We start from the raw sequence: 27798 nt of genomic DNA, 5'->3' as shown, positions 1-27798 counted from the left end.
TCACAAATCACATCGCGTTTCAAGAAGTGAGTTATTAATTTCACATTGATTAAGAGTAGAGAGTTCAGAGAGCTCTACATCTCCAACATACGGCGAACATCAGCCCCTCATACTATGCTCTAGTGAAAGTGCGGCCACTTGGTTATTGTAGCTCCCCGGCCACCTCAAGTTTCTCCATCCGAATTCTTTGTGCATCCTAGCTTGGTAAGATGCTGTTATGAGGTAGTACTTTAGGTCATGCTGTCAGCCAGCAGGGCCACAAAGCCTAAAACTTCATATTTTCAAACATCTCTACGGTCTCTTGTAATGCTTGTATCTTTGCGTCAATATCTCGCTCCCGGTTCTCGTAAAATTGAATAGTATCAGAACCTTTGCTTAGCTCTGCTTTGATGGCATGCACATCAACTTGTTCTTTTCTTGCTTCATCTATCTTCACTCTGAACTTGTCAGCCTCCTTCGCAGCATCTTGTATGCGATTCTTGACTTCAAGATAAACATTTGCATCAGCTGAAACAGGGAAAACTGCACAGCCAGTAGGTTTGGTTTCTCCAGCCTTCGCAACACTGATCTTCACTGGTGTTTTGCGACGGATTGCGCAGAGTGATTGGATCGTGGGGAGTTGCGCCGACACAGTATCGTATGACATTTGATTAAGGCAGGAGATATGAACCACGCCTTCGTCCTTAACAGCATAGTCTTCTAACAGTGAACGAATACCTTTAGAGCAGCCTAGGACAAGCTCATAAGCCACCTCAGATTTCGTGTCATGAAAGGATGGCTCATACTTCGGATATTCAGCGATTGTGATTGAAGATGTGTTGTCGTTTGGTCTGCGTGGTAGCCGCTGCCAGAGTTCTTCAGTCAAGAAGGGCATAAATGGAGATAGAAGTCGCAAGCCATATTCAATTGTGGTATACAGTGTATCCATAGCTGAACGAGCTTCTTCCGGTGTGCCATTTGAAATGATCGATTTTGAGTTCTCAATGTAGATATCGAACAGCTCATCGTACAAGTACCGTTGACTAATCTTAGTCGATAGTCCGAACCTACGCTCTTCCAGTGCCTGATTAATTTGTTTCACAGCTGTGTTCATTTTTGTTAAGATCCATCGCTCTGGTAGGCTCTCAATTCCTGTTAAAGCACTGCTCTCTCGAGGAACGAAATCACTACCAAGCTTTCCAAGGACATATTTTGTGGCCTGATAGATCTTGTTACAGAATCTAGAGGAGCCAGTCATCGTTCTCATATCGATTTTCATATCGCTACCAGATAATTGAGTTTGGCTTATGAGCGAGAACCGCAAAACATCAGCTCCAAATTTCGGAATACCTTGTGGGAAGGCCTTCTTTTGGTACTTGATGGCACTCTTGACTTCATTCTGAGGCAAATTACCATGGAGCAACTTTTGATGCAAATCTTCTAGGCTAATTCCGTCAAGGATATCTATCGGGTCGATAACGTTGCCAAGAGACTTTGACATTTTCCGGCCTTCATTATCGCGTACCAAACCATGACAGAAGACTTCAGTAAAAGGCACCTTTCCGGTCAATCTCAGAGAGAACATGATCATACGACTGACCCAGACTGGCATGATATCCCAACCTGTCTCCAAAGTCGTAGTCGGAAAATAATTTTCGAGATCTGACGTCTTTTCTGGCCATCCAAGGGTGGCAAAAGGCCAAAGTGCGGAGCTGAACCAGGTATCTAACACATCATCATCTTGCCTGAGTGTCACTTTCTTGCCAGGAAACTTTTGCTCTGCCTTTTCCTGAGCTTCGCGTTCTGTCCGGCCACACACCCAGTGCTCATCGTCAGCATTGTTTCCACAGTCCTCACCCTCGATACTGACTGCCCAGACTGGTATTCGATGTCCCCACCATAGTTGTCTCGACAGACACCAGTCCTCGGGGTCTTGCAATCGCTCCAAGAATAGGTCCTTTTGTGTTTTTGGTTGGATAATGATTTCGCCATTTTCAACTGCTTCCGTTGCAGCTTTCGACAATGATTTTGTTCTCATCCACCATTGAGGTATCAGGAACGGCTCAATAATATCCCCCGATCGGCTGCAAATCGGTACAACCATCTTATTAGGCTCTTGTTTCGTGTAGAGGCCGAGTTTCTTGAGTTCATTGATAACACCATATCTCGCATTGAATCTCTTCTCTCCAGTAAAAGGACCAGCATTGCTATTGAGAGTACCGTCTTTGTTCAAAATGTTGATGAATGGCAGATTGTGCTTTTTGCCTAAATCGAAATCATTATGATCATGAGCAGGTGTTAGTTTGACAGCGCCAGTTCCGAATTCTTTGTCAACATATTCATCAGCGACAATCTTTAACTTTCTATCGGGGATAAACGGGTGTTGTGCGGTCTTCCCGATGAAATCCTTGTATCGATCGTCCTGAGGATGGACGGCAATACCAGTATCACCCAGCATTGTCTCTGGTCTCGTTGTTGCAACTTCAATGGTCTCATCAGACCCTTCAATTGGATACTTGAAATATGTCAATGTTCCAAATTCGATCTTTTTGTCATAACCTGGCACACTAAGTTTGGTACTTCCTTGAAGCTCCTTTTGATCAACTTCAAGCGTCGATATAGATGTAGAGAGGCTACATGACCAATGTACAAGCTTATTCGCTCGGTAGATGAGGCCTTCTTCAAAAAACCGCACGAAACTCTCATTGACCGCTTTGGAAAATGGCTCGCTCCTTGTGTAGGCAATACGGTCCCAGTCTGGAGAGATACCCAGCCTGCGTATCGTTTTGATTATCGCTTCTTGATAAACTTCCTTCCAGTCTTCACACAGCTGTACAAATTCATCCCTTGTAAAATCCTGCTTTCTAGACTTTCCATCTTTCGGGTGTTTGGCGAGCTGCTTCTCGACGACAGCTTGAGTCGCAATGCCTGCATGGTCGCAGCCAGGAATATAGAGTGCTGAGTGACCTTGCATACGATGTAATCTGGTAAGAGTATCTTGTAATGAGACTGCTAGGGCATGCCCAATGTGTAATCTGCCCGTAACCTGCGACTGGTGTTAGCAGATAGCCATATGAACAATACATATATCAGCTCACACATTGGGTGGTGGCATAGCAATAACATATTTTCCTTTTGTTTTAAGACTGCCATCGTTCTCTATTTGTGGTTTAAAAAGTCCCTGCTCCTCCCAAAAGCTATACCAGGAAGATTCGACGACATTGGGCAAGTAGGTGTTGTGGAATTCGTCATCAAAAGGCTTTAAAATCTTTCTCTGTCCAGCTGGTGTCTCATCGACCCAATCGTTCGATTGGACGAACTTCTTACGCTTCAGGTTTTGCTCGATTTTGTTGGCGAGTCTCTCATGCTTCAATCGCTGGTTTCCGCTGACGGGCTCCGCCTGTGTTGAAACCATTCTTGATGGTACACGCAAGGGCACCAACCGGCGCCCAAGGTGGAAACCGCAATTGCGAATGTTGTATCTTGCCCGCATATTCGATGTTAGTCAAAATCATATGCCAATAAGCTCGAGATCTTTTTGATATATCAACCCCACTACGCGTGAGCATATAAAGTCGCGAAGCATAAATTTCCTCAGTCTAGTCAATCACTCCATCAAGATGTATACATAAAACAATCAGTAAAGAGAGGTAATTGGAAATGAAAATGAAAATGAAAATGTGTGAGAGTTGTCTTTTCGTGCAAATAGAAAATCAATAGACAGATACTAGATACTTGGAGCTACTTGGTAGGTTTCGAAGAAGTATGCAGTTAAAATAATCCCTGTTCTGTTCTACGCTACCGACAATGCGACTCAATAGAAGCCGTCTACCGCCCGGTGCACCCATACAACGATGCAGACAGACAACACCAGCTCCCACTAGATCTCTCATGGCAATGGCAATGACAATGAAGATACGCATACAAGCACCCATCCATAATGAACGGTTCCTGTAAAGGAGTGCAACTTGTTAGTATAAACTAGGATAGCTGTAGACACCGCTGTCTCTTTTCCGCAGCCATCAATGCTTTCCTTCACTGTACAGACCACTGTCGTGAAAGCGTAACCACATATACAGTAGATATCGTCCTATCACAGTCCTGAGACACCACCTCACACTCTCAATGCCAGATGCTTTCAACTAAGGTAGGTACAAATTAATAATAAAAATCCAAAATATCAATCGGGACTTTCTCGGGAATTAGACCACACCATTCGCCAACATCTCGGCTCGGGCAGATGTACCGCGAAGTCTGCTCGTACGCCAAGGAAGCACAACCCCGCAAACTCTCGCAGATCACAACCTTTTGACTAAGAGCACCACAATATGACAACAAGCAAGTGCAGTTGTGCAAACAAGGTGTTCACTGCTCAGTAGTCAGTCTCTTATGCCATTATCCGATGGATAGCAAATGACCTTGGGTCCGCATCTGCCCTGACAAGGGTATGGACGAATCGATGAATTTGCAACGAATCGTCCGGTCGTATACTTTACACCTTCCTCTTTTGAGTCACGCATGGAGCTTCACAAAAGCATAATGATCTCACGCGCCAGTGAATACTTTTTACACCGGCATGGTTGTGTGGTGAATTGAGAGGAGATCGCGGGGTAAACAACTCAATACATCTGGTACCTGATTAACCGATGTTGGCCAGACTTATTATTACATGTATATACGATCATATCCCCTCGGAGGTTGCTTGGGTTAAAGATTCACAGGCACTTATTACTGTAGGGAATAAGTGCATCAATTTTCTTTCAATTCCTTCCAAGTCTAGGCCATCCATTCAAACCAAAGGTTCAGAGTGCCGATACTATCATGAAAGTCTTGTCTAACAATGTCGCCGTTGCGGCTACATTCTTGCTCTCTACAGTTCAAGCACAATGTCCAGATTACTCTCAATATTCCCTCACACAACATCCACCTCTTAGCAGCGGAAGATATGCATTATCATGGATGAGACCGGAACCCGCATGTCGGACTTTCAACTCCTCAATTGTAGAGAAAACCATAAGCGATATGGAGTCGGTGATTGCGGACCCTGATCTCTACCGCATATTCCAAAACTCATTTCCCAATTCTCTCGATACAGCTGTGAAGTGGAGAGGCTATGCAGCAGACAACGCGGAAGAAGAATTGACATTCTTGATTACTGGAGACATCGATGCTATGTGGCTACGAGATTCGGCAAACCAGATGCAGAGCTACTTGCCATTATTGACAAATGATTCGTCTCAAGATTCCCTTGCAAGTCTCTATCGAGGTGTCATCAATCTTCAAGCTCGATACATTCTCGAAGCGCCATACTGCAATTCCTTCCAAGCACCCGTCGAAAGTGGAATTGCACCACAACAAAACCAACCAACCCCAGACAACTTCACCCCCGCCGAACCCACCAGTGTTGTCTTTGAGTGTAAATATGAATTAGACTCTTTGGCTGCATTCTTAGAAATCTCAAGCGACTACTACGATGCTACGGGTGATATCACGTTTTTCCAAAAATTCAATTGGGTTAATGCTATCGAGACCATCATTTCCACAACGGAAGGGCTTTTGATCGGAACATATTCTGCAAATGGCAGTGTGAACACAAGCCCATATACATGGCAACGAGAAACAACCAGTTCAACCGAGACACTGAGTAACACTGGAGCTGGAAATCCTGTTCAAGAAGGCACTGGACTGATCCGATCTGCATTCAGACCCAGTGACGATGCGTGAGTATTGTCTCCAGAAACCACAGATGTCACAAAAGCTTACCATATTACCACAGAACCATCTATCAACTATTCATCCCAGCAAACATGATGTTCTCCCGCTACCTCGAATCGTGCAGTAAAATCATGGCCCAAATCTCCGGCCAAAAAGAGCTCTCAGACCACATGCACACTTTCGCAAGCAGCATCCGAGCCTCCATCACCAAATACGGTATTGTAAATGATCCCGTCTACGGAAAAGTATACGCCTACGAGGTCGATGGATTCGGTTCTGGTAAGTCACTCGTCCGCGTCTCAACCCCTCAAACCAAGACCCATCAATTATCTAACCAAACCAAACACCAGCAAACCGCATGGACGACGCCAATATTCCCTCTCTCCTTGCAGCTCCTTTCCTCGGTTACCTAAGCGTAAACGACACAATCTACCAAAACACCCGCAAATTCATCCTCTCAAAAGACAACCCCTACTTCATGCGCGGTCCCGTTATCAACGCGTGAGTTCTCTCCCCTCTCCCCTCCCCCTTTCCTCTTTCCCCTTTCCGCTCACTAACACCCCACACCAGCGTCGGCGGCCCACACGTCGGACCCGGCAACGCCTGGCCCATGGCCAGCATAATCCGCATCCTGACCACCTCCTCACCAACCGAAATCTACAGCACCCTCAAAGAAATCGTCAGCAGCACCGACGGCCTAGGTCTGATCCACGAATCGATCAATTCGTTTGATCAGCACCAGTGGACGCGTCAGTGGTTTAGCTGGGCGAATGGGCTGTTCGGTCAGATGATTTTGGATTTGCATAAGAGGGGTGGGGATGTGGGTGCTGTGTTGGGTATGAGTTTTCAGTAGGGTGTGTTTGATTGGGTTGGGTTGGGTTGGTTTTGGTGGGAGAGAGAGGGGAAGGGGAATTCGCTTGAGGGAATCTTGAAAGAGAGAGAGAGAGAGGGAGGGAAATGAATAGTGCAAAATTATGGAATAGGTAATAGGTAATAGGCACGCACAATAATTCCCACTTCTCGACACTAATTCACGCCAATCAATACAAATATAATTGCAATATAATACAATACAACACAATACACAACACACAATACAATATCTTGCTCAAGAGACTTTGCCTATTAATCCCCTCATCCATCTTCCATTCTGTATGCCATCTACTTATCCATCACAAAAATGCATTATAATTCATGCGTCATAATAGTTAGAGATTCGAGTATTTCTATTGTCTTCAATCAACTCCGAAGATGCGGGCATCATCTAGGTAGGTGGTATATGTATGCATAATCCCATCACCAACAAACTGCCTTGAAACCATACCATACACAACCCACAAAATCACAAATCAGATAAAAAGAGCACAATTTTGGCAAGAAATAATTCATTGAAGAGCAAAGAGTTAAAGTCTAGTTATTGAACAGCTCCATAAACGAGATTCCCATATTTTTATCTTCCTTTGCCTTTTCTTCTCCCGCTTCCACTCCCACCCCCACTCACAGGTGCAGGTCTCCTAGAAACTACTCGTTCTCGTTCCTCCGGAAAAACTTGTACTTCATTCGCTAGCTCATCGGCTGAATCGGATTCTTCACTACTATCAGGAATAGTGATGACTTCTCTTTCTCCCCTCGGAGAAGTTCGATATCTGAGGGATGAATCAGAAGGGATCCTATCGGTAGCAGCATAGCCTTGTGGTAAACTGCGTCGAACGGAAGTATAAGAAATGTCGGCAGGACCGGAATAATTGTGACGACCAGAAGATGATTGTGCGTACTGTTGCGGGACGGGTGGTGGCTGATCAGCGGTAACCTGGTAATCAAAGGGATCAGCAACATGGTATTGAGAAGAAAGAGAAGTCCGTTTGCTATTGGTGGAATGCCAGCTTTCTTCTTCGGGTAAGGAACGACGAGGACTGTTGTTATGGGAAGTAGGACGCATGCCGTCAGAGAAATGTCGACTCGTACCTGGGGGTGAATGGCCATGACGTGCTGATGAACGAGAACGAGATGTGCCTCTGTCCGAAGGATGGTAACCACCTATTGGAGTATACGAAGGTCCATCTGGTCCATCAACAAGGATTCCAGGTCCCGCGGCAGCACTGTGTGAAGAACTACCAGATTTTCTTTTCGACTTTCTTTTCTTTGGATCACTAGCTGGCTTCGGGTCCATGAGAGATGCAATATCAACAGTTTTTCGATCGCTTCGTCGTTTCTTTTCAGCTCCACTTCCACTGCTTCCTTTCTTGGCAGCTTTCGCGGCAGCAGCAGCTTGCATACGAATTCGTCGGCGTTCCAAGGCATCAAGCTCTTCTTGTGTGAGCTTCACATCTTGTCTACCCTTTTCTTGAGCACGTCGAATACGAGCTAGAGCACCTTGTACTATTGCTTCCTCGCTATCCCCTCGCAAAGCTAATTGTTTGTCACCACCATCATGATAGTCGGAGTCTTCAGAATCGGACTCGGAAGATCTCTCGGCCTCATCGTAAGAATAACCTCGCCTAGGCCTTGTGTTTGAAGAAATATCTATACCCGTGAAATGAAGTGGATCGCTTGCAAATCGTTTCTCGCCCAGATGTAACCCAACGCCTTGTGTATCTGTATCACCCTCGCTATCAAGCTCCTCGACACGCGACTGTTGCCAATGACCTTGATCCTGCTCCCACTGCCTCCTCCTCCTGCTCCCCTTCGCCCCTGGTGGTCTTCCCCATTGGGGCATAGATTTGGGAGATTGCGGCCGACCGTCTAGACCGCCTCCCCGGAAAAAGCCTCATCGATTGGTTTGTCCATGAATGAGGCATGTCCTATAATGCTGACTCCACTTGCTCCAATGAGCCAGAGAAGTGTTGTGAATGGTGACGCAATGATTCCAAGAGGAACTGCGACAATTAAGAGACCGGTGTAAAGTTGCGAGGATGTAGCTTGGAAACCGGCAACGTTCAAATCTTGTCCCTCGAGCTTTCCGATAGCCCACATTCCTCCTACAGCGAGAATGATATCGAATAAGAGTAGGAGATTGGTGAGCAAGCTGTAAATACTAAGCATAATGAATAATGCAAAGTAGTTGCTGGCGAAGTGTCCAAGGTTATAGTTAACTCTGGACTGAACTTCACCAAAGTTTGCCGGTTTGGAGAGGCGTTTGAAGTCGAAGAACTCGTTGACAGGCTTCAGATTGGCAAATCTGGTAGATAAAGATTGTGATCGCACACCGGAAAATCTGTCGGACAGGTTGAATCGAGACGTAATAACGTCGAAGGGGATGTTGATCCGAGACATTGTGTCTGTTGGTGAGAAGAATCCAAACGTTTGAAGAAATTTTTATAAATGTAGAGGGCTACTTTATGAATCGCTGAAGAATTGTTCAAGATTCTTGTATCTGCAATGGGTTTGTAAAGAAAGAAGGTTTGGTGAGACGTTTGAAAATAAGTTCCCCCTTGAAGTGCCTTTGTTTAAGAGATCTGTCAATATAAAAAAGTTCTGGTCAGCATTCGTCATCAAATAGGCAGGAGATAATGGATGCAAGCCAAGTAGAAGGCACGAATGAAGGAATGGATACCAATTGGTCATGATGGAAAAGACTTACGAATGAGTTGCGTACGGGAGTGTAAAAGCGATTGAAGATCTAACGGATAGATTTTTATAGATAGATGAACTCGACTGTAGCTGCGTCGAGATTGTAAGTTTCGTGATTAATTTATCCCTTGAGGAAACAAACGAACGATTGGCCCCTTACACCCTCTGTGAGAGATCGATCCCCAGCAAGAGCTGCCGGGGGAGGAAGATTAGGAATTTTAAAAAGCCTCAATAGAGGAAGAGTCCGGGCGCTCAGCCAGGGGGGTTAAATAAGGGATCTGAAACACATGCAGATTCGAGAAGTTCTGTCTTCAAACGTCCTGTGAAAGATCTTCTAGAAAAGAAGCAGATCAAGAGTTGGAGAAGGAAAAGGAAGGGAGGAAGGGAGGGGGGGAGGAAAGAAGATGAATGAAAAGTTCCAGGTGGGATCCGTAGCACCGATTTAATATGGGTTGCGGTGAAGCTTTGGGTAAATCGGCGCCCCCAAAACACCGATGGAGAACTTGGAAGGGCAGAGAGAGAGATGGGAGGGTGGGAAGGATGAAGAGAGAAGCGTGCGGATGGGAAAAGCGTGTACTTGCATGATGCATGAAGCTATCCCAGGACGATCCAATGAACAATTGGAGACAGCAAGGCATGGGGCCTTGGGATTCATGTATTTTACACATGGAGTGCATAAAATACATAAAATGCACAAAATGCACAACTCCGCGCAACCATGAGAATCCTCCATCGGCCAACCTATGGAATTGTTGCAAGGTGAATGACTAAGCAGAGGGCATTTACATACTAGGTACACACCGAGTCTACCCCCAGGTCCAGAATTCCACTAAGCGGCCATCCTTGGCAGTATCCTAAAAATCTCGCTGTCATCTTTATATAATTCCATTCACCAGGAGAACGTTCCGGTAAAGTGAGAAAGGAAGAAAGAAGAAAGTATTAATAGCAGAAGGGCCACATCGTCGGTGTGCTTCTTCGAATTGATACTCCCAGCTTTTTCTTAATTCAGCCAAGATGAGAGGTTCTTTCTATACCTTCGCCATATTGGCCTGTCTTTTGGCCTTTGTTGCGGCATGGAGTAAAGAAGGTGAGTTGGCTTATATAGCCCACCCCATTGATATTTGTCAATTTCGGCCCAATTCCTCACCTGAACTACGTCTTGCACACTTTGAATGTATCAATCAGCTCATGGCAAATTATAGATCAAGAAATCTTTCGTCTGCAGAACGAAGTTGCTACCCATGACGGCCCCGAGGTTACATTTTACGATCTCCTCGATATTAAACCATCGGCCAACCAAGAGGAAATCAGAGCTGCGTACAAAAAGAAGTCCCGTACTCAACATCCTGATAAGGTCAAGGCTCAATTCGTTGCCGATAAATCTACAGGAAAGGGCGAAAAGTCTAAGAACAAGAAGTCTGGGGCCAATGTCTCAAAGGGTCCTTCGCAAGCTGAAATCAAGGCACATTACCAACAAGCCAGCGATCGATTTACACGTTTGGGTCTTATAAACAAGATTCTTTTGGGAGAAGGTCGCGCACGTTATGACCACTTTCTGAAGAATGGATTCCCAAAGTGGAAGGGCACTGGATATTACTATGCTCGATTCCGTCCTGGTTTTGGCTCAGTGCTTGTAGGCCTCTTCATCTTTGTTGGCGGTGGAGGCCATTATCTCGCCCTCTATTTGAGTTGGAAAAGACAGCGCGAGTTCGTTGAAAGATACATCACATTTGCAAGAAATGCTGCATGGGGTGGAAATTCCAACCTCAATATCCCTGGTCTTGATGGAGTCTCTACACCTGGAACCGATACCGATGGTGATGCCGATCCTATGCAACCAATGAACCGAAAGGAGCGACGCAGACAAGAGAAATTCTCCAAGACTGACAAGACTGACAAGAAAGTCAAGAAGGCTAAGGCATCAGCACCCGGAACTCCAACCACTATTACTGGACCAAAGAAGAGGGTCGTTGCCGAAAATGGCAAAATTCTCGTGGTTGATTCTGCCAATAATGTTTACTTGGAACAACCTGACGAGGATGGCAAAACCCAAGAATTCTTGCTTGATGTAAGTCACTCCTTAATTTATTTCAAAACATCTTACTAACTTACAATTTAGCTTGACGAGCTGCCTGCCCCTTCCATGAGAGAAACTGCTCTTTTCCGCTTACCAATCTTCGCTTTCAACAAAACTATTGGTCGTGTCTTGAACAAAACTCCAGTCGAGGAAGAATATGAAGAGGTTGAAGAAGCATCTAGCAGTTCCGGTGCTGATGATTTTGAAGTTCTTGAAAAGGTTAAGACCACTGCTATCAACGGCAATGGTAAAGCAACAAGGAGAAATAAGAAGAATGGTCGTTGAGCATAGTAACATATTGGGTAGATGATGTAACAAAATATTTGTAGCTTAGAAAAAAGTTTGATCAGATTTCAATTTAAGAGGCAATTAGCTCCGCAGCCCTGAAGTCAATGGCTGGTTTTGAATATCCCATCACATGGCTTTTGTTTTGAATGCATACCTTTTCCTGTTTTCATATTGATGATTGCAATTACCCCTGGGGCATGATCCTCGGCATTTGAACATCTCAACATTTTACCTTTGCAGTAAGGAGACGCCAAGTGAGTCGGTGGCTACAGTCCGTTTGGCTTTTTTGAAGCATTGTACAAATTTAACCATAACTCTTTCACTCCAAAATATTCCATACGCAATTCACAAAAGCCCATAGGTCTAGCCAAGTCCAATTCTGGAACTTGATATCTTGTCTTCTCGTCCCGATCGAAACTTTCAGCGTGACTAGGCCGTCTCTTAGCCCCCCTTAGTTTTGTCGCAATTTATTCGGCATTTTCAGAGTTGTTATTATGGTTTTACTGGTCAACCTCCTATTATCAAAGAATATCGTATATTTTCCTCATGTTTGTCTTCATGTTTGCCTTTTTGGCTTGAATGCACTCTAGTAAAGAAAGCAGTTAGTCTACTATGCAACAAACAAACTCCTGCAGCTCTAGTAATAAGCCCATTCTAGAATGTTCTTGATGTCTTCTAGCTTCATCTTTGGTCTAAGAATCCCTTTAGTTCGTATTTGCTTTCTGTTGATATATGTCAGTTCATTAGATGGGGTGATGGGATGAATGAAAAAATCCGTGTTGCCTTTTTTTGATCTTTTTAAGCGAGTACGAAAGGGGTGTTCAATAAGATCTCAATAGAGTACTCAATAGAATACTTCTTCTTCCCATTAAAGTCACGGGATATATGCTCTTTATTATATCCTCACAGAATCTGAAGCGGTCTTTGAAATTTTGAATAGGTTCTCTGTTAGTGTCAGAAGAGTCTTTTGATATAGAAGAAATTTTCTGCAAGGAGAGTAAATCTGGCGGGGAATTTAGGAAGCGTTGCCCTCAGTCCTTCAGGTATGCATATCTACACATGACATCGAATGGAATTATCATCGGCTCAATACACCATATCTTGAGATGACAATCGATTCTAACTTTGAATATCACATGCTTACTTTGCAATCAAATTGAAGATTGCTTCTCCAAACTCCGTGAAAACTCTGTACAGGGAGTTAAGAAGCAACTTTTCTTGCCCTCATATCGAACCCACTACGTGGATATAAGGTAATCAATCTTCCAAAGAAATTGTTTCCTAAGCCTTTGTCGTCTCTGCACCCTTTTTCTCTCGCCTCCAAACTTATTGAGACCTACAACAGGAAATTTTCCTTTTCAACCTCCAATAGAAGGACGTCTCTTCAAAGATCCTTTGGGCCCGCAGGTACGGAGTTCCCGGTTTATCTTCTTGTTTATCCTGAACAGTGCAAAATCCAATCATCTATAAATCACGTCAACTTCGTTGCTTTTGATACGATTCTTCTTTTCTCCTTACCCATATTCAATCTTTAAGATTTTACACCCACACTCACTCAAAAAAAAACCAATTAACTTCAAACTACATTCATTATGAAGTTCACAAACGCAATTGCTCTCGCCATCTTGGCTGCTACTGCCACCGCTGTTGCGGTCCCAGAGCCATGGTGCGGAAGGTAAGATCATTTCCTTTCCCCCTGATGCATTTCTTGACAGAACTCATCGCTAACTTATACTTCTAGACCCGGTCAACCATGCAAACGTGAGGCCGTCGCCGTCGCTGCCCCTGTCGCTGAGCCATGGTGCGGACGCCCAGGACAACCATGCAAGCGTACCCCAGAAGCCGAAGCTTGGTGTGGACGTCCCGGACAGCCATGCAAGCGTGATGCTGAGCCATGGTGCGGACGCCCAGGACAGCCATGTAAGCGCGAGGCTCTCCCAGAAGCCTGGTGTGGACGCCCCGGACAACCATGTAAACGTACTCCTCTCGCAGAGGCCGAGGCCGAAGCTTGGTGCGGACGTCCAGGACAACCTTGCCGCAAGAACAAGCGCGCAGCTGAGGCCGTCGCTGAGGCTTTCGCCGAGCCATGGTGTGGACGCCCAGGACAACCCTGCAAACGTGATGCCGAAGCCGATGTTTCCGAGGCTGCCATCAAGAGATGCAACATGGTTGGAGGAGCTTGCTTCGAGGCCAAGAGACTCGCTAGAGATCTTGCCGAGGCTACTGCCGAGACCGTTGAGGATTCTGATCTGTTCCTCAGATCCCTCAACATCGAGACCCGTGAGGTTTCCGAAGTCGTTGCCCGCGAGGCTGAGGCCTGGTGTGGACGTCCCGGACAACCATGCAAGCGCGATGCTGAGGCCTGGTGCGGACGCCCAGGACAACCATGCAAGAGAGAAGCTCTTGCCGAGGCCGAAGCTTGGTGCGGACGCCCCGGGCAACCATGTAAACGCGAGGCTCTCGCCGAAGCTGAGGCTTGGTGTGGACGTCCCGGTCAACCATGTAAGCGTACTGCTGAGCCATGGTGCGGACGCCCCGGACAGCCATGCAAGGAGAAGCGTGAGGCGGATCCCGAAGCCGAGGCCTGGTGCGGACGCCCCGGACAACCTTGCCGTGCCGTCAAGCGTGCTGCTGAAGCTATTGCCGAGGCGCTTGCCGAGCCCACTGCGGAGGCCTGGTGCGGACGCCCCGGTCAACCATGCAAGCGCGAAGCTCTTGCTGAGGCGGAGGCCAATGCTGAGGCTTGGTGCGGACGTCCCGGACAACCTTGCCGCAAGGCCAAGAGAGATGCGTTTGCTTTGGCTTATGCTGCCGATGTTGCGCTTGCGCAATTGTAAGGGGCTCCACACCATTGCCTAGGATATCGCGCCGAGAAAAGGATGACGCGTTGCTTACGAAGATTTTCGTCTCGTAGCATTCGGTTCGACTGATTGTAGCGATATCTCCATCCATGCATTTCTTACACTTCTCTTTCTTGTTGCATTTACCTTTGTCTCTTAGACTAGACTTTTCGCAGTACACAGATTGCGCTAGACTTTTGCGCCGTTGGAAAAACTTCGATTCTTTATTTTTCTTCTTTTCTTCAGGTATGCATACATACATGCATGTGTATACTTCGTTTACCAAAAAAAAAAAAATACATATTTTTCACTTCTACGTCGTCGTCATGTCATATCATATCATGGATATCGATATGTGGCTGGCAGACACACTTTGGGAAAACAAAACACAAAAGATAAGATTTTAGAAATCTTCACACAGGCAAGATTTCCTCGACTTATCTTTTTTTCTTCTTTTTTTTCTTCAACCCCAATGTCGAATACAGTACTATTGGAGCTTAAGAGTAGTCTTGCTGGGATCTTTTCTCTCTCTCTCTCTCTCTCTTGAGAGAGAGAGAGGAGATTTCTTGCGGGCTAGGATACGGCGCTGGCTGTGGTGTTTCGATTATTTATTTTATGGGGGATGATGTATCTTCTGATAAGGTTTTGGCTGGGGTCTTTTTTCTTTCTCTGAGAGGGAGGGAGAGATTCGTGCTGAGGCTTCGGGAATGTCAGGTTATTATTATTATTATGATTTTTCCCCCAGATTGGTCCTTTTTCTTTTTGATATTGATGGGTTGGGGATTTTTGTGAGATGTGATGTGATGTGATGGATGTGGTGTGATGTTAGCTGTGATATGTGAGATGTGAGATGTGTGTTTATATGATAATGCTGATCTGAGTTATGCAACGATAGTGATGTGATCGATGCATATTATAAACACAGTAGCAGCATGCTAGACTAGGGATTGATTCACGAAGTGGAACATATGATTTACATGAAGAGTATCCCCTACCCACCTCTTCCAGATCTCGATATCCTTCCTCACAAGCCAAAGCCCACTGACTATATCGTTTTGTGATCACAAACATCCGGCTCGTGTTTTGCACTTGGCACTTTTTGCATATGTGTTGCGGGTACGATACTACGCGATATGATGTGATATTATATGGTACTTGCATCTTGTTTTCTCTTTATGTCGAGCTTCTACTTATCGAGATTGTGTTCTGGGATGTAGGTAGTAAGGAATGTATCTTGTAGCTTTGCTTGACCATTTGGTATATTTAATATTAATTACTTTGTAGCTTCTCTTTTGTGAAAGATTGACACGAGTTTGTTTTTTGGGGGGGGGGATGTTCGGATTTGGGGTTGGAGTCTTCTGACGATGGAATTTGATAGATGGGCTTTTTAGATTCCTGATAGGATTGGATTTATATTGATTATTTAGATGAGTCATGTTATGATGGGGTACCTCAACTGCTTTTCAACCATTAATTCTTCTTCCTCTTCTTCTTCGCAATGATATTCACCAGGTGAGGTATTCATATACCAGACTGTAATCATACCACAAAAAACGACTCTAAGGCACTAGAAAAGAATTACAAGAATTGGACCCCTAAATCCATTTCCAAGAGCTGGATATCCAAAGCAAGCTCCGCTATGACTGCTGATAACGAATATCGAACGAGGATATGAGACCGCTGTGTAACGTAACGTAACTCGGATAAGTATGAAGGGGAGGAAATGACATGAATTTTCCTTTAGGTTTCTAAACCATATTGCTATATCCTGTCACCAGGTAAAAGTTGTATCTTTAACCGAGTTAGCGTGTAGGTCTTAATCAAAAGCGCAAGTAGAATCATTGAATACTGTGCCGCGTAATGTGTTTGGTGAATGAAACAAGTGCATAAATTCGAAATATGTATGACCTGAGAATGTTTACTACCTAGGCCCTCAATATGCTCTTGTCGAATCAAGCTCGATGGTATTAGTGTGGAAGACAAAGTATAGTGTCAGGGACTGGGCTGTCGCTTCTCAAGATATCATTAGGACTCTTGTATGCACTTAAACAAGTATATGCCTTATCCTATTTATGATGGGCCTGTGAGCTGGAGTAGTTTTGATTTCTGGAGCGTTGCAACAAAAACCTATGATTACCCTTGAGAGAAAAATCATAGGGGCTCGCTAGCTGCCTCAGATCACCTCATTTCCGAAATGCACAAACCAGGCAACACAATCTTAGGCTTTGTTATTCTGCTCGTGATGATGATTGTGCTTGGACCTACATCAACACGCAAAAAAGAGTTGAACTGGATGAAATCTTCACTGCAAATTGAGAAATTCAGAGTGTCACTGTATGGAACAATGAGAAAGATACGCCTACTGCAGAACGTAGGGTAGGAGTTTGTGACGATGGCCGGCGAGGCATAAACAACACCTATTGAAGCTTAGAGCATTTGGTGTACACGAAGATAGTAGCAAGAGCACTCGCCGTCCGCTACCTTCGTTTTTTACCATTCAGATGTTATATCCCATCAATTAAATTCACATTTGCAAGTAATGACGAAGTCAAAAGATTATACAGTTACAAACTCGACTGAAGAAAACATTCTGAGGGAGCCAGAAGCAAAAGTCTGAATAGAGTAATCAATGCACAGCAAAGAATAGTACATGTGCCTGATTTTCTCTCATGATCTTGTGGAAGAATACATTTTGTCATGATAGAGTACTGTACAAATTACACAGGTCATATTTCCTTATTACGCTGTCGACCAGTCCATCCACTTTCTTGAGATTGTGATAACCCTCGAGATTTGAATTCTTGCCTGATGACCTTCAACCTTCCAATATTTCGTTCTTTATCGATTGGTGTAACACGTTTTCCAATAACACTGACATTTGGCAATGACAGGATCTTTTCTTCTTCCAAGGCTTTATTCAGGGTTGGAGGTTTGGGTGGAGCGATGAGATGTTGTAAGAGCTTTTCGACAGTATTTGAATGATTGATGGCATGGTCGGGTATTCTTTGACCTGTTAATTGCATTGTGCGCTTAACAACCTGTAGATTATCAGTAAATGCTTCATTAAATGTTTTCATGATGTGACCTACAGCAAATTTAATGGCTGGGTCAGCGAGGGAAATTTGTAGCCACGAATTTCCCCAAGACGCGACCAGTGCTTCAGCGCTGTCCTTCAATGGATCCACGGTTGAACGATCCGCAGCGACATCTTCTTCCGACTCGGTGGGGTTTTCCTTTTTCACAGTCTCGTCAATCTTTGGTGTAGGTTCTGGGTGTAACGGATCTATGGGCGACCTGTCGGCAGCTACATCTTCCTCAGATTCTGTGGGCGCAGTCTTCTCCGAGGTCTCATCAATGGAGGATGTTGCAGCGAGACGAGCTTTACGTCTTTGCTTGCCTTTTTTGGAGGTTGCCATGGGGGGTGCCAGTGATTGGATAATCTGTTCTAGGGAACCATTTTCTAGAAATTGTAAGATAGCACCTGATTCCGAAGGATTGATCTGTACATTCTCAGTAAGATCAATACCGGGTTGAGTCTGAGAAATTTCCCACAGTGGCCTTCCAGCTTGTCTCAAGGCGAAAACTTCGACTAAAGCACGATGTAACGCCGCGGTCGCTTTTGCAGAACTTTCGATCTTTTCTTCTGGAAAAAACAGTTTGTATGGATACTGCGCATCCAACTCCTCGCCCCAAGAAGCCTCATAGCCACCAATAGTTTCCAATTCCTTCCCATTGTCTGCCGGCTGATAATCTTCGGCATCCTCAGCTGCTCTTATCTCTTTCCGTTCAGCCCTTGGTCCTGCCTCTTTTCGTTCAAGCTTTGATTCTGCTTCTTTCGCCAACAATTGACTAGGCCCGGTGTAAGGATCTGAAGATGTGGCGGTGGATTGTTTGAATAGACTTCGTCGCACTCGCTGGCCAAGTGATTCTTTGTCTGCCCCTCTTAAAGAAGTTGAGAATGAAGAAGCCTGGTTTCTGCATGCTGAGCAACGATATGCGAACGGATTTTGGGATATAGACCGGGTACGTAAGAGGTCAACCGACCTATCTATTCTCGATATTCGACGCATTGTGTGTGGATTGGTAGTTTGAAGTCCAACGAGGTTATTTGGATATCTCTTTGAGCTTGAACTTTTTGGATCAAAACGAGCTAGTCCTTAAGAGTACTAGCTTATTAGGATTATTATGTGCAGACACTTGACTTAGACCTACAACCGGGGAAGCGCATCATCGCATCGCAAAACGATGATAGTAACAACTTCACCAGAAAATCAATTGTGACAACGAGAGGTGTCATTGTTAGATGATTTGATTGGAGTTTCTCTCATCTATCAATAGGAATCTCATCAATATTTGAGCAATTCAAAATATCCAGGGTTTGAAGTGCTTGATACATCCCTAGATAACAAAGATGAGGGGCATATACTTCTTGCTTTTATTGTGTACATTGATTGTTTCAATAATAGCGGACTGTAGGTACCTGCTCAATGTTATTGATTCTCTATTTGCTAATTGTTTCTAAAGCACCGCCGTCTTTTTGCAAATGTACCTGCTTTACGAATAGCACCATCATTCCATTGTCTTCACATTCGAGCTCTTCATCCGATAAATCAGACTCGAAGCACGACTCTCGTGCCCCAGCTGCAACATGTACTATGTGTAATCGAGCATTCTGTCTCGCTCAGCGACTACCAATATGTAAAGAGGCCGAGGAGAAAGATGTTTTCACAACGTGCTTTCAACGAGATAGCAGAAAGGATCAGATTGTGGTACTGACTTTCATTGCTGGTACTTTAGGCTTGCTTGGTTGGGCAGCGGTGAGAAAAGTTGTTGATAAAAGAAAGGGCTTAAATGTTGGACTCGGGGACACGCAACAAGGGTATGCTCCTGTTGGAGCTAGATAACTGCGTATCCAATAGATGCAAACCGAGGAGAACTTCTCGAGCATACATAGTTTGAGGGAACAAGTCATTCTTTTCAAATATTTGCTACAGTGTTGAGTTATTCCGGTTCATGATTGAAACAGCAGCATATGAAATCAGTGCTTGTGATGCTAATATCGTTCTCATTTGCGCGAAAACAATCCTGATTGATTTCAGAAATTCAACATATTTATCAAACTTTCACGGCAGTATTTCTAGCCATTGGACGTGAAAAGAACGACGTTCAAAATCTTGTTAGTCTGCTGTTATTTGAGGATGAGAAGGTGGAGTGGGAGATTTTCAATGATTGGCACCGTTTTCTCCTGATTTAAAGAATACATCGAAGCAAGGCCCCACTGTGAAGTTTTATGGTTTAATCGAGAAATTTTGCGCCGAGATGGGACAGCTACGAAGAACCCTTCCTCCGGAATCACTTCTGAAGTCTGTAGACGAAGCCATATGGAACCTGTGTAATCTTAAGCGCAACTTTCCAGAATATGTCACATTCTCATCCACTGCACCCACTTAGATCCAACTACAGCAACAACCAGACTTTGCAAAATCAGCTATCTCGAAATCCGAGGAAATTCAAGCGAATATTTGGCTCAACCTCAGCACAGGTCGGGGTCGACTCTCTTCAGCGAGCGCATCGTCACATAACAGTGGCCTGAAAAGCGAGCAATCCCGAAGCAGATAAATGGCTCAGCTTAGCCATGAGTTGAATTTGGCTTGCCATCCTTCGAATTATCGCTCTGTATATCTAAGCCCAAGCCCAGTACCGCCAATGGTACTACCTACTGATTTATTATTATTATTATTATTATTTTTCGATTATCAACTTCATCTCACCACTCGACCTCCGACTCAGTCATCACTGCCATTTATGGTATTGCCTACCGAACACTTAGACTATCAAAGCCATGTTGCTACTCGGCTTCTAAGACCAGCTGCCTTTGCCAGTAATCAAGCCTAGCATAGCCTTCGATTTTCCTACTACGATCCTACCAACGATATGGAGCTATGGAAAGGGAGATCAAAAACTTGTATGTAACAAATCGTTGCCTAGAACTGAAGATCCTCGCGGATAGAAGGTCAAGATTGCTTGTGAGCTATCACAATTATGACAAATCAGAAATACAATATGAAACGGGTTGGTCCTTCATTATTTTGAATAGACTTTCGCGGTAGTTGGTATATAAGTTCGTTTGATGTCGGTTAATTATTGAGGGGCTAGCACACTCCGTCGTTGAAAATATCCAAGTCTACGTATAAGGAGACAGCACTGTTACAGAGTCTTAAAACTTCTCAAAATTGCGATCTTGGCAGATGTATTTGGTTTTATTGTGAAGTATTAAATCCGGTTCATCATCTTCTATTCTTCCTGGAATATTCAGCCATGCCCTTCCGATGTTCCCTCGCCGCCCGCTGCCTTTTTCTTAGCTTCCCATTCCGTAATCGCAAGCATACACCACTCGAATCTCTTCTTCTTTATTTTCTCTTTATCCAGCACTTTCTTGTCCCGAAGACTTGGTCCCGCCGTGATATAATCGGTTGATTGATGATACTCTGGCTCGCAATCTGGACATCCATATCCTGAATTTATGACTGTACGTCCTAGGATCGAGGGACAAAGTGTTGTGCTAGATTTTTGCTGTTGATCTAGTGGAGGAGGAAGTGATAGGTTATGGATCGCTTGCGGACAGGTTGTTATGATTTGGTCAGAGGAAGCAGATGTCTTAGGATCGGAGGATTTGGATGGTATGTTGCGAGTAGCATGATGAAGAGATGTTGTAACATGGTTACATGTCTGATGGTAGGTGTTGATTAATTCGCAGGGTGTCGATTTGGGTTCAGTTGTCATGTTTGAGTGATGAGCATCTTGAGAGTTCTCTCATAGAACTTCAGGTCAACGTTATGTCGTTAGCAATTGGAAAGGTTACCTAAATTATCAAAGAAATGATTATCCCCCGTTTCGGGATGTGCTGGGAACGGTTTCATGAATTATGAGAACAATGGCTTTGTGAACTTGTCTCTACTAATCTTTCGCACTACATTCTAGAAGTCGGGACTTAGATGCTCAGAAGACTAAGCTTCTAATTCTTCATGGTGTAACTTACAACCAGAATCCTCTAAATTTTTCGAGATCTAAATTTCAGTACGTCTGTCTAAACCAGTATTTTTAGGTGTTATGCAGAGACATGCGCATGCTATCACAATCCTGTGTTTTTACTCACCCAAACTACCATTACCCAGTACCCAGTATTCTAATACATCAACTGATACTTGGGAATATCAAATATTCTACTGAAGTTGAACGAGAGAGACTACCAGGGGCCTAATTTGTCTCCTTTCAATTCCGCCATGCATAAAAATCATGGCTATTGAAGGGAATAGAGCCCGAGCTTTCCCCGCAAGGCGAGACTACCCCTCGATGATACTGATCGTAGCGTATAACAGGCATAAGAGTGTAATAGATTGAAGTTCTAACGTGTGAACAGATACTCTTCTAGAACTAGGGCAAAGCGAAATGGCCTCCACCTCCACGACAGTGGCCCAGAGGAGCGTCATGTTGGATTTCAATGGAGCACCCACTCTACGCAGACACGTGCCAGATACCTCGATAGGTAGTAAACGTAATGGCATTTATAATTTCCCATCAAGTGCTGAACCGCGTCGATAGCTGTGTCGATTTATATAACGAATAAGAAAATACGGTCCGATATCTACTCTGCCATATCATATGAGTAGGACGATACTTAACATTCAAGAAACAATATGCACGAATTATATGCATCTGCTTTGTAGACGTAGGTGGTGCATGTTGGTCCTTAGCCAGAATTTCCGAAGATTAATTAAAGTGAAAAAAATCAAGTGAAGCGTGAAATTCCGCTCCGTGACAAACCGATTCCACATGCCGTTTCCCAATTAGGTAAAGGCTGATTCTCTCCAGCCGGGTTAAACTCTACCTTTTCACGGGTATTCCGACCAACTGAATATTTACGGCTTTCTCGAACACAATCAATCTACCAAAAATCCTTAATATTCTCTCATTTTCAAGATGCTGGCAAGAAACTCTGTCAGGTCGGCGCAAGTATGTAAATTAATCCAGAATTCTCAATTGCATATTCTTCATTCGCAGATCATGTCCATGTCTCTCTCTTAGTCTGTCACAAGCTAATACCAACTTCTTATCAGAGCCTTTTGCGAACCGCCCACGTCGCTCCCACTAGAACTTTCGCAACTGTTCAATCCGATATCTTCAAGCCTACAAAGTATGGTGGAAAATATACCGTTACTTTAATTCCTGGTGACGGTATTGGAGCCGAGGTTGCTGAGTCTGTAAAGACAATTTTCAAAGCAGACAATGTGCCGGTCGAATGGGAACAAGTTGATGTATCTGGTGTTGAAACCGGAGACAAGCACTCCGAGGACTTGTTCCGGGAGTCAATAGCATCCTTGAAGAGAAATAAGCTTGGTCTTAAGGGTATCTTGCACACACCTGTCGAGAGATCTGGTCACCAATCTTTCAACGTCGCACTCAGACAAGAACTCGATATCTACGCATCCATTGTTCTCATCAAGAACATCCCAGGTTACAACACTCGCCACAAGGATGTCGATCTCTGCATTATCCGTGAGAACACCGAGGGAGAATACTCTGGATTAGAGCATCAATCGGTTCCAGGTGTTGTTGAATCTCTTAAGATCATTACCCGCGCCAAGTCTGAGAGAATTGCCAAATTCGCATTCAGCTTTGCTCTTGCCAACAACCGTAAGAAGGTTACCTGTATTCACAAGGCCAACATTATGAAGCTTGCAGATGGTCTTTTCCGTAAAACCTTCAACGATGTCGCTAAGGACTACCCCACTTTGGAGACCAACGATATGATTGTCGACAACGCATCTATGCAATGTGTATCCAGACCACAACAATTCGATGTTATGGTTATGCCTAACTTGTACGGAGGAATTTTGTCCAACGTTGGTGCTGCTTTGGTCGGTGGTCCAGGTCTTGTTCCTGGATGCAACATGGGACGTGAAGTTGCTGTTTTCGAACCTGGTTGCCGTCACGTTGGTTTAGATATCAAGGGCAAGGATCAAGCTAACCCAACTGCTATGATTCTTTCTGGTTCCATGCTTTTGAGACATCTTGGTCTTGATGACCACGCTAACAGAATCTCCAAGGCTGTTTATGACGTTATTGCTGAAGGGTAAGTGATCTCAATCATTACTTGAGTGTTTACAAGTTGCTAATATTCCTCTAGAGCCGTTAGAACCCGTGATATGGGAGGAAACAACTCAACTAACCAATTCACTCGTGCTATTTTGGATAAGATGGAGTTGGCTGCATAGATTGGTGGATAGACTGTATAAAGAATACCCTAGATATGGATCGGAGTGTACATTAAGGGGTTGAAGTGCATGAAAAAATCATTATATCCGCAAATTTACGTTGACTTTGAAGTGATGTTTGTGTTTAGTCATGGATTTTAGCAACAGAGGTATCAAGGTGCTCGGGATTGCAGAGAACAGAGTTAATCTACACTCCTTGTTTTGAAGAGAGTCAGAAAGAGTGGCATATAGGTTCAGAGATTTAGTTGTTTATCTCGAACCTCCTCCAATCCCTACCACATCCTCCCCATTATTTCACTGAGAGTCCAATCGCCCCTGTCTTTAAGTTCAAAGTCATGGGGGATGAGCCAATGATAAAAGGCTTTCGAGCGTAGCGAGCAATGGGGGTTTGGGGGCTTGCCCCTATCAATAAAAAAGCATCAATGAAATATGACGCTCCGCTGGCCCTTCGAAGGCTACTATCGTAAGGGTAGACTAGAGTACGTACAGTGAGGATTTGTCTATCTGTACATCCCTCTTGGACTATTCTGCTATTTCAAGAGTGATACACTAGGCCAGGTAGGAAAACTTGTAGATGGCAAGATTCTTGGGATTTCGATTGTTAGAAATATGGGCATAGCATCATCGTCGCCATCATTCGGATCCTGTTATTACACAAAATATGTCTTTCGTTGTTGTTAAAATAACTGATATCATAGACACTCCGTACCCCAGTCTCCCCCAACGCCATTGCATGCAAATACATGCGTGAACTTTTCCAACCCAAGCCCTTTAAAAAGCAATGTTTCTCTTCCGACCTGTGTATTTACTTGAATTCTTAACCACCTTTCCTTTCCTTTCCATTTGTTCCTTCTTTCCCAAAATCCATGCCTTGCTACCTTTCTTAACATCTTTTCTACCCTTCTCTCTATGCTTCCTCCTAGCATCCAACACATCAACTCCATCCATTCCCTTTACTATTCCCGTAATATCTCCATTACTCGTTTCGACATCTCCTCCACCAACTGTCAAAACCAAATACAACTTCGCATTCTTCGTTCCTGGATCATCCTCCAATATACCCGCTCCAAAACCAGCCTTGATAGCGGCACCAGTAATCATCGTTCTTTGCTGATCATTCTTTGGATAAAATTGACACACAGCTCTTCCTCCTCTCTTCAGCGAAGCATACAATCCTCCGAAAAACCTCGAAAGTCGTCCTGCACTTGACACTTCACTACTTTCCGCATTGCACAACCATTGGATCGCACTAATACTAATCGCAGCATCGAAACTTCCGGCTCGAAAAGGAACGCCCTGTCCAATATCGCTGAGCATCAAATCGCCCTCTACATCTCGCTGCAATGCAATGTCAAGCATGGAAGCACTAATATCCATTCCAACCCAGATATGTGGCCCGCCCTCGTCTTCGGGCACGGCGGAGAGGATTTCGCCTGAGAGACCGGAACCGCAGCCGATGTCGAGGAGGAGGGAGGGAGTGGTGAGGTCGAGGAGCTCGAGCGCGCGGTTGGTCATGCTCGCTTGGATGTTTTGAATTCGGGAGGAGGTGGTGTATTTGCGCGCTTCGGTGTCATTGTAGTGGAGGTCGGGGGGGCTAGAGGTGTGTTAAACAGATGGGAATGAGGAATTGTCGCATAGAGGCGAGGGGAGGAGGGGAATTCTTACAGTGTATCTTCTGGGCGAGACATTTTTGTGTTGGGGGATTGACTTTGATTTTATCTGGTCTTTGAGATATACCCAAGGAAAGATTACTGTCCAGAGGTGACGTTGAACTTTCTAAGAAACAAAGTGAATTGAGTTGTCGCACACAAATTTGTCAATTCTCGATCCGAATAAATGCGATAAGAAGATAAAAATTCTAGTACCAGAAAAACTGTGCCGAATATCAACCGAACCGAAGATCTGGGGTAGGTAAAGAACAGCTAACTAGAACCCCTCCTATTTACACTTCTACATCGGAAAACAGAATGCAGCACTCATAACATCTCATTGTCACTTTTCAAACATCATGTGGATCTTACCCATTGTCGGATATCTGGGCGTGGCGGTTGGGTTTGGTTTCCTGACTACTGCTATTGGTAAGTTTATTCTATCCTCTCGAGCTTGGGTTTCTGGAACGCGTCTCCTGAATTCATTGACGATGCTATTTTTTGATCTGTGTATGTATGTATGTGTAAATGCTGATTTTGTATATGATGTAGCCTCCGGATTATACTATCTTTCCGAGCTCGTCGAAGAGCATACGGTGATGGCAAAGCGTTTCTTGACTCGAATGATATATGCGATTATTGGAATCCAAGCCCTTTTATGTCTGGTCGATGGATTCAGTTTCAAATTAAGCGTCATGAGTATCCTTTCTCATCTGGTCTATTTGGGGAACATGAGGCGATTCCCAGTGGTCCATCTGAGCAATCCGCTATTTCTCATTTCTTGCGGTATGTTCTCCTTCCCCCTTTCCCATTCTCAAATTCGGACAGAAAACTAATGACAGGCAATAGCTCTGGTGATAGTAAACCACTATCTTTGGTTCCGCCATTTCGCTGCAGGTCCTATACAAACCCCAACTTCTATCTACGATACGTCTGGATATCCGGATTTCACGCAGATAGCTTCGTATTTCGGATTGTGTGTATGGTTGACGCCGTTCGCACTCTTTGTGTCTTTGTCTGCGAGTGATAATGTGTTGCCGACTATGGGGAGTGAGGAACCGAATATGCCAGAAGGAGCTGGAAAAGGAAAGGGAAAGAGAGAGGGAATTGCTAAGGTTATTATTGACTCGGTCAGGAATGGAATTGCGGAACTCGGGAGGATTGTTGGGTTTTGGAAGGAGGATACGGGGTTTTGATGGATGGGGATGTGACTTTTGATTGTAAAATAGTATTGCATAGATACCAAGGTAGCGGCATGAGGAATTGTAAGATTTATGGAAGGAAAATTCAATGGGACTTTGGAAGTGTTTGGACTCTGCATATCAGTGAAAAGATGATTGTTTGAATTGTGGTAATAATGTGCAATATAAATAAGCAAGCTCTCAGGGGTATCTTCCGACCGTACTCCCAACCCAGATTTCCCTTTCCATGTGTTCAACGCCCTAAAATAAGTAAGTGTTCTATGAGTGAGTATGTGTGTAGCAATAATGAATAGCAATGTTTGAATCTTAGACGTCAACCTTGTCCATGACAATATCAGTAACTACCACAAAAACGTAGTGTACACCACGAGTATATCTTCAAGCAGCATCCTGGGTATCGGTCAGGTTTTCCATGGCACTCAAACGTTTAAGAATGACAGCGTTGAATTCTCGAGCTATGCTCAAAGTATTGCTTTCGACGATTTTCATGCTGTCTAGAATATGACGTTCAAGCTCTTGGCGTTTCTTATCCAGTGAATGAAGTTGTCTCCACTGAGCTCTCTGAAGTTTGGCTCTATCTGGTCGTTAGTGATAGACCATATGAGTTCTTCGTGCAAGCCAAAGCTCGAGTTCGACAGCTGTGATTGGGAGATCACATCCCGTGTAAGGATTTAAACAAATGATGAATTGGGAGAGAATAAGACACACCTTTGAATTCTCTTATTCTCATACAAAACACCAAGCTTCTTCTTGACTTCCTTGATGCGCTGACCACGCTCATTTTCAATCTTGTTACGCTTTGCATCACGGCGTTTTTTCGTCTGGATATCTTGTTAGTTCAAGTATAAGGAAGATATAAAAAGGCATCGTTACATCAGCCATCATCCGGTTGGCTCTTTCAACAAAATCCATATCTGGAACAGAATCTTGGGAGGAAATGAGGGATCCTGCATCGTCATCCATGGTGAATTGAACTGGAACGTGAGGATCGTATGTTGAAGAAATTGATATTTTGTGTGTACCAAAGTGAGACGAGGAACTCTTGATGATCTGGAGATTTGAGATATTGGATGTGGAGAGCTCTTGAGGATGGATGGATGAATAAATGTTTGAGTGAAGAGTGAAAGTCGACAACGAGATGAGATGCATGTGAAATTCGAGCTCCCCAACACAGCCAATCAGACACTAGCTTACTGTCTTGAT

General features: G+C 44.3%; 12 protein-coding genes across 15 annotated transcripts; 6 read left to right on the top strand and 6 right to left on the bottom strand.

Moving 5' to 3' along the window:
• Positions 1 to 7: 7 nt before the first annotated feature.
• BCIN_01g07540 (hypothetical protein) lies at positions 8 to 3707 on the bottom strand. 2 transcript variants are annotated; one of them, XM_024690689.1, is made up of 2 exons: positions 3078 to 3707; positions 8 to 3025 (listed from the first exon to the last, which is right to left on the bottom strand). In XM_024690689.1, exon 2 carries the CDS (start codon positions 2951 to 2953, stop codon positions 266 to 268), a length of 2688 nt encoding a protein of 895 aa, XP_024546457.1. In that variant the 5' UTR covers positions 2954 to 3025; positions 3078 to 3707; the 3' UTR covers positions 8 to 265. The 2 variants fall into 2 exon arrangements, with proteins under 2 accessions (XP_024546457.1, XP_024546458.1); XM_024690688.1 differs by having other exon boundaries at positions 3080 to 3707.
• Positions 3708 to 4631: 924 nt separating this feature from the next.
• On the top strand, positions 4632 to 6805 carry BCIN_01g07530 (hypothetical protein). Its single transcript, XM_001561063.2, has 4 exons — positions 4632 to 5699; positions 5756 to 5973; positions 6045 to 6195; positions 6265 to 6805. Exons 1-4 carry the CDS (start codon positions 4801 to 4803, stop codon positions 6545 to 6547), a joined length of 1551 nt encoding a protein of 516 aa, XP_001561113.1. The 5' UTR covers positions 4632 to 4800; the 3' UTR covers positions 6548 to 6805.
• A 243-nt stretch (positions 6806 to 7048) lies between these two features.
• Positions 7049 to 9948, bottom strand: BCIN_01g07520 (hypothetical protein). 2 transcript variants are annotated; one of them, XM_024690687.1, is made up of 3 exons: positions 9275 to 9948; positions 7660 to 9149; positions 7049 to 7504 (listed from the first exon to the last, which is right to left on the bottom strand). In XM_024690687.1, the coding sequence occupies exons 2-3, from the start codon at positions 8408 to 8410 to the stop codon at positions 7494 to 7496; spliced, it is 762 nt and encodes a 253-aa protein (XP_024546456.1). In that variant the 5' UTR covers positions 8411 to 9149; positions 9275 to 9948; the 3' UTR covers positions 7049 to 7493. The 2 variants fall into 2 exon arrangements, with proteins under 2 accessions (XP_024546456.1, XP_024546455.1); XM_024690686.1 differs by having other exon boundaries at positions 7049 to 9149.
• A 184-nt stretch (positions 9949 to 10132) lies between these two features.
• Positions 10133 to 11760, top strand: Bcerj5. The gene is made up of 3 exons (XM_001561065.2): positions 10133 to 10351; positions 10467 to 11332; positions 11384 to 11760. Exons 1-3 carry the CDS (start codon positions 10279 to 10281, stop codon positions 11624 to 11626), a joined length of 1182 nt encoding a protein of 393 aa, XP_001561115.1. The 5' UTR covers positions 10133 to 10278; the 3' UTR covers positions 11627 to 11760.
• A 1316-nt stretch (positions 11761 to 13076) lies between these two features.
• BCIN_01g07500 (hypothetical protein) lies at positions 13077 to 14772 on the top strand. Its single transcript, XM_001561066.2, has 2 exons — positions 13077 to 13304; positions 13371 to 14772. The coding sequence occupies exons 1-2, from the start codon at positions 13222 to 13224 to the stop codon at positions 14464 to 14466; spliced, it is 1179 nt and encodes a 392-aa protein (XP_001561116.1). The 5' UTR covers positions 13077 to 13221; the 3' UTR covers positions 14467 to 14772.
• A 2237-nt stretch (positions 14773 to 17009) lies between these two features.
• Positions 17010 to 18588, bottom strand: BCIN_01g07490 (hypothetical protein). The gene is made up of 2 exons (XM_001561067.2): positions 17559 to 18588; positions 17010 to 17507 (listed from the first exon to the last, which is right to left on the bottom strand). Exons 1-2 carry the CDS (start codon positions 18537 to 18539, stop codon positions 17196 to 17198), a joined length of 1293 nt encoding a protein of 430 aa, XP_001561117.1. The 5' UTR covers positions 18540 to 18588; the 3' UTR covers positions 17010 to 17195.
• Positions 18589 to 18685: 97 nt separating this feature from the next.
• BCIN_01g07480 (hypothetical protein) lies at positions 18686 to 19537 on the top strand. Its single transcript, XM_001561068.2, has 2 exons — positions 18686 to 18941; positions 18994 to 19537. Exons 1-2 carry the CDS (start codon positions 18881 to 18883, stop codon positions 19371 to 19373), a joined length of 441 nt encoding a protein of 146 aa, XP_001561118.1. The 5' UTR covers positions 18686 to 18880; the 3' UTR covers positions 19374 to 19537.
• A 1166-nt stretch (positions 19538 to 20703) lies between these two features.
• Positions 20704 to 21360, bottom strand: BCIN_01g07470 (hypothetical protein). The gene has a single exon (XM_001561069.2). The coding sequence runs from the start codon at positions 21250 to 21252 to the stop codon at positions 20782 to 20784; it is 471 nt and encodes a 156-aa protein (XP_001561119.1). The 5' UTR covers positions 21253 to 21360; the 3' UTR covers positions 20704 to 20781.
• A 944-nt stretch (positions 21361 to 22304) lies between these two features.
• Bcidh1 lies at positions 22305 to 24024 on the top strand. The gene is made up of 3 exons (XM_001561071.2): positions 22305 to 22482; positions 22587 to 23602; positions 23657 to 24024. Exons 1-3 carry the CDS (start codon positions 22450 to 22452, stop codon positions 23742 to 23744), a joined length of 1137 nt encoding a protein of 378 aa, XP_001561121.1. The 5' UTR covers positions 22305 to 22449; the 3' UTR covers positions 23745 to 24024.
• A 307-nt stretch (positions 24025 to 24331) lies between these two features.
• Positions 24332 to 25574, bottom strand: Bcbud23. Its single transcript, XM_001561072.2, has 2 exons — positions 25410 to 25574; positions 24332 to 25338 (listed from the first exon to the last, which is right to left on the bottom strand). The coding sequence occupies exons 1-2, from the start codon at positions 25430 to 25432 to the stop codon at positions 24516 to 24518; spliced, it is 846 nt and encodes a 281-aa protein (XP_001561122.1). The 5' UTR covers positions 25433 to 25574; the 3' UTR covers positions 24332 to 24515.
• A 127-nt stretch (positions 25575 to 25701) lies between these two features.
• Bcsvp26 lies at positions 25702 to 26713 on the top strand. Its single transcript, XM_001561073.2, has 3 exons — positions 25702 to 25822; positions 25946 to 26179; positions 26243 to 26713. The coding sequence occupies exons 1-3, from the start codon at positions 25753 to 25755 to the stop codon at positions 26587 to 26589; spliced, it is 651 nt and encodes a 216-aa protein (XP_001561123.1). The 5' UTR covers positions 25702 to 25752; the 3' UTR covers positions 26590 to 26713.
• A 14-nt stretch (positions 26714 to 26727) lies between these two features.
• Positions 26728 to 27724, bottom strand: BCIN_01g07430 (hypothetical protein). Of its 2 annotated transcripts, none has more exons than XM_024690685.1 (3): positions 27469 to 27724; positions 27304 to 27416; positions 26728 to 27233 (listed from the first exon to the last, which is right to left on the bottom strand). In XM_024690685.1, exons 1-3 carry the CDS (start codon positions 27556 to 27558, stop codon positions 27170 to 27172), a joined length of 267 nt encoding a protein of 88 aa, XP_024546453.1. In that variant the 5' UTR covers positions 27559 to 27724; the 3' UTR covers positions 26728 to 27169. The 2 variants fall into 2 exon arrangements, with proteins under 2 accessions (XP_024546453.1, XP_024546454.1); XM_024690684.1 differs by having other exon boundaries at positions 26728 to 27169.
• Between the last annotated feature and the right edge of the window lie 74 nt (positions 27725 to 27798).

The sequence above is a fragment of the Botrytis cinerea genome, chromosome 1 (assembly GCF_000143535.2).
Source record: "Botrytis cinerea B05.10 chromosome 1, complete sequence".
NCBI classification, from domain to species: domain Eukaryota; kingdom Fungi; phylum Ascomycota; class Leotiomycetes; order Helotiales; family Sclerotiniaceae; genus Botrytis; species Botrytis cinerea.
The sequence above is the reverse complement of the archived record's forward strand: the minus strand, read 5'-3'. Positions and strand labels throughout refer to the sequence as shown.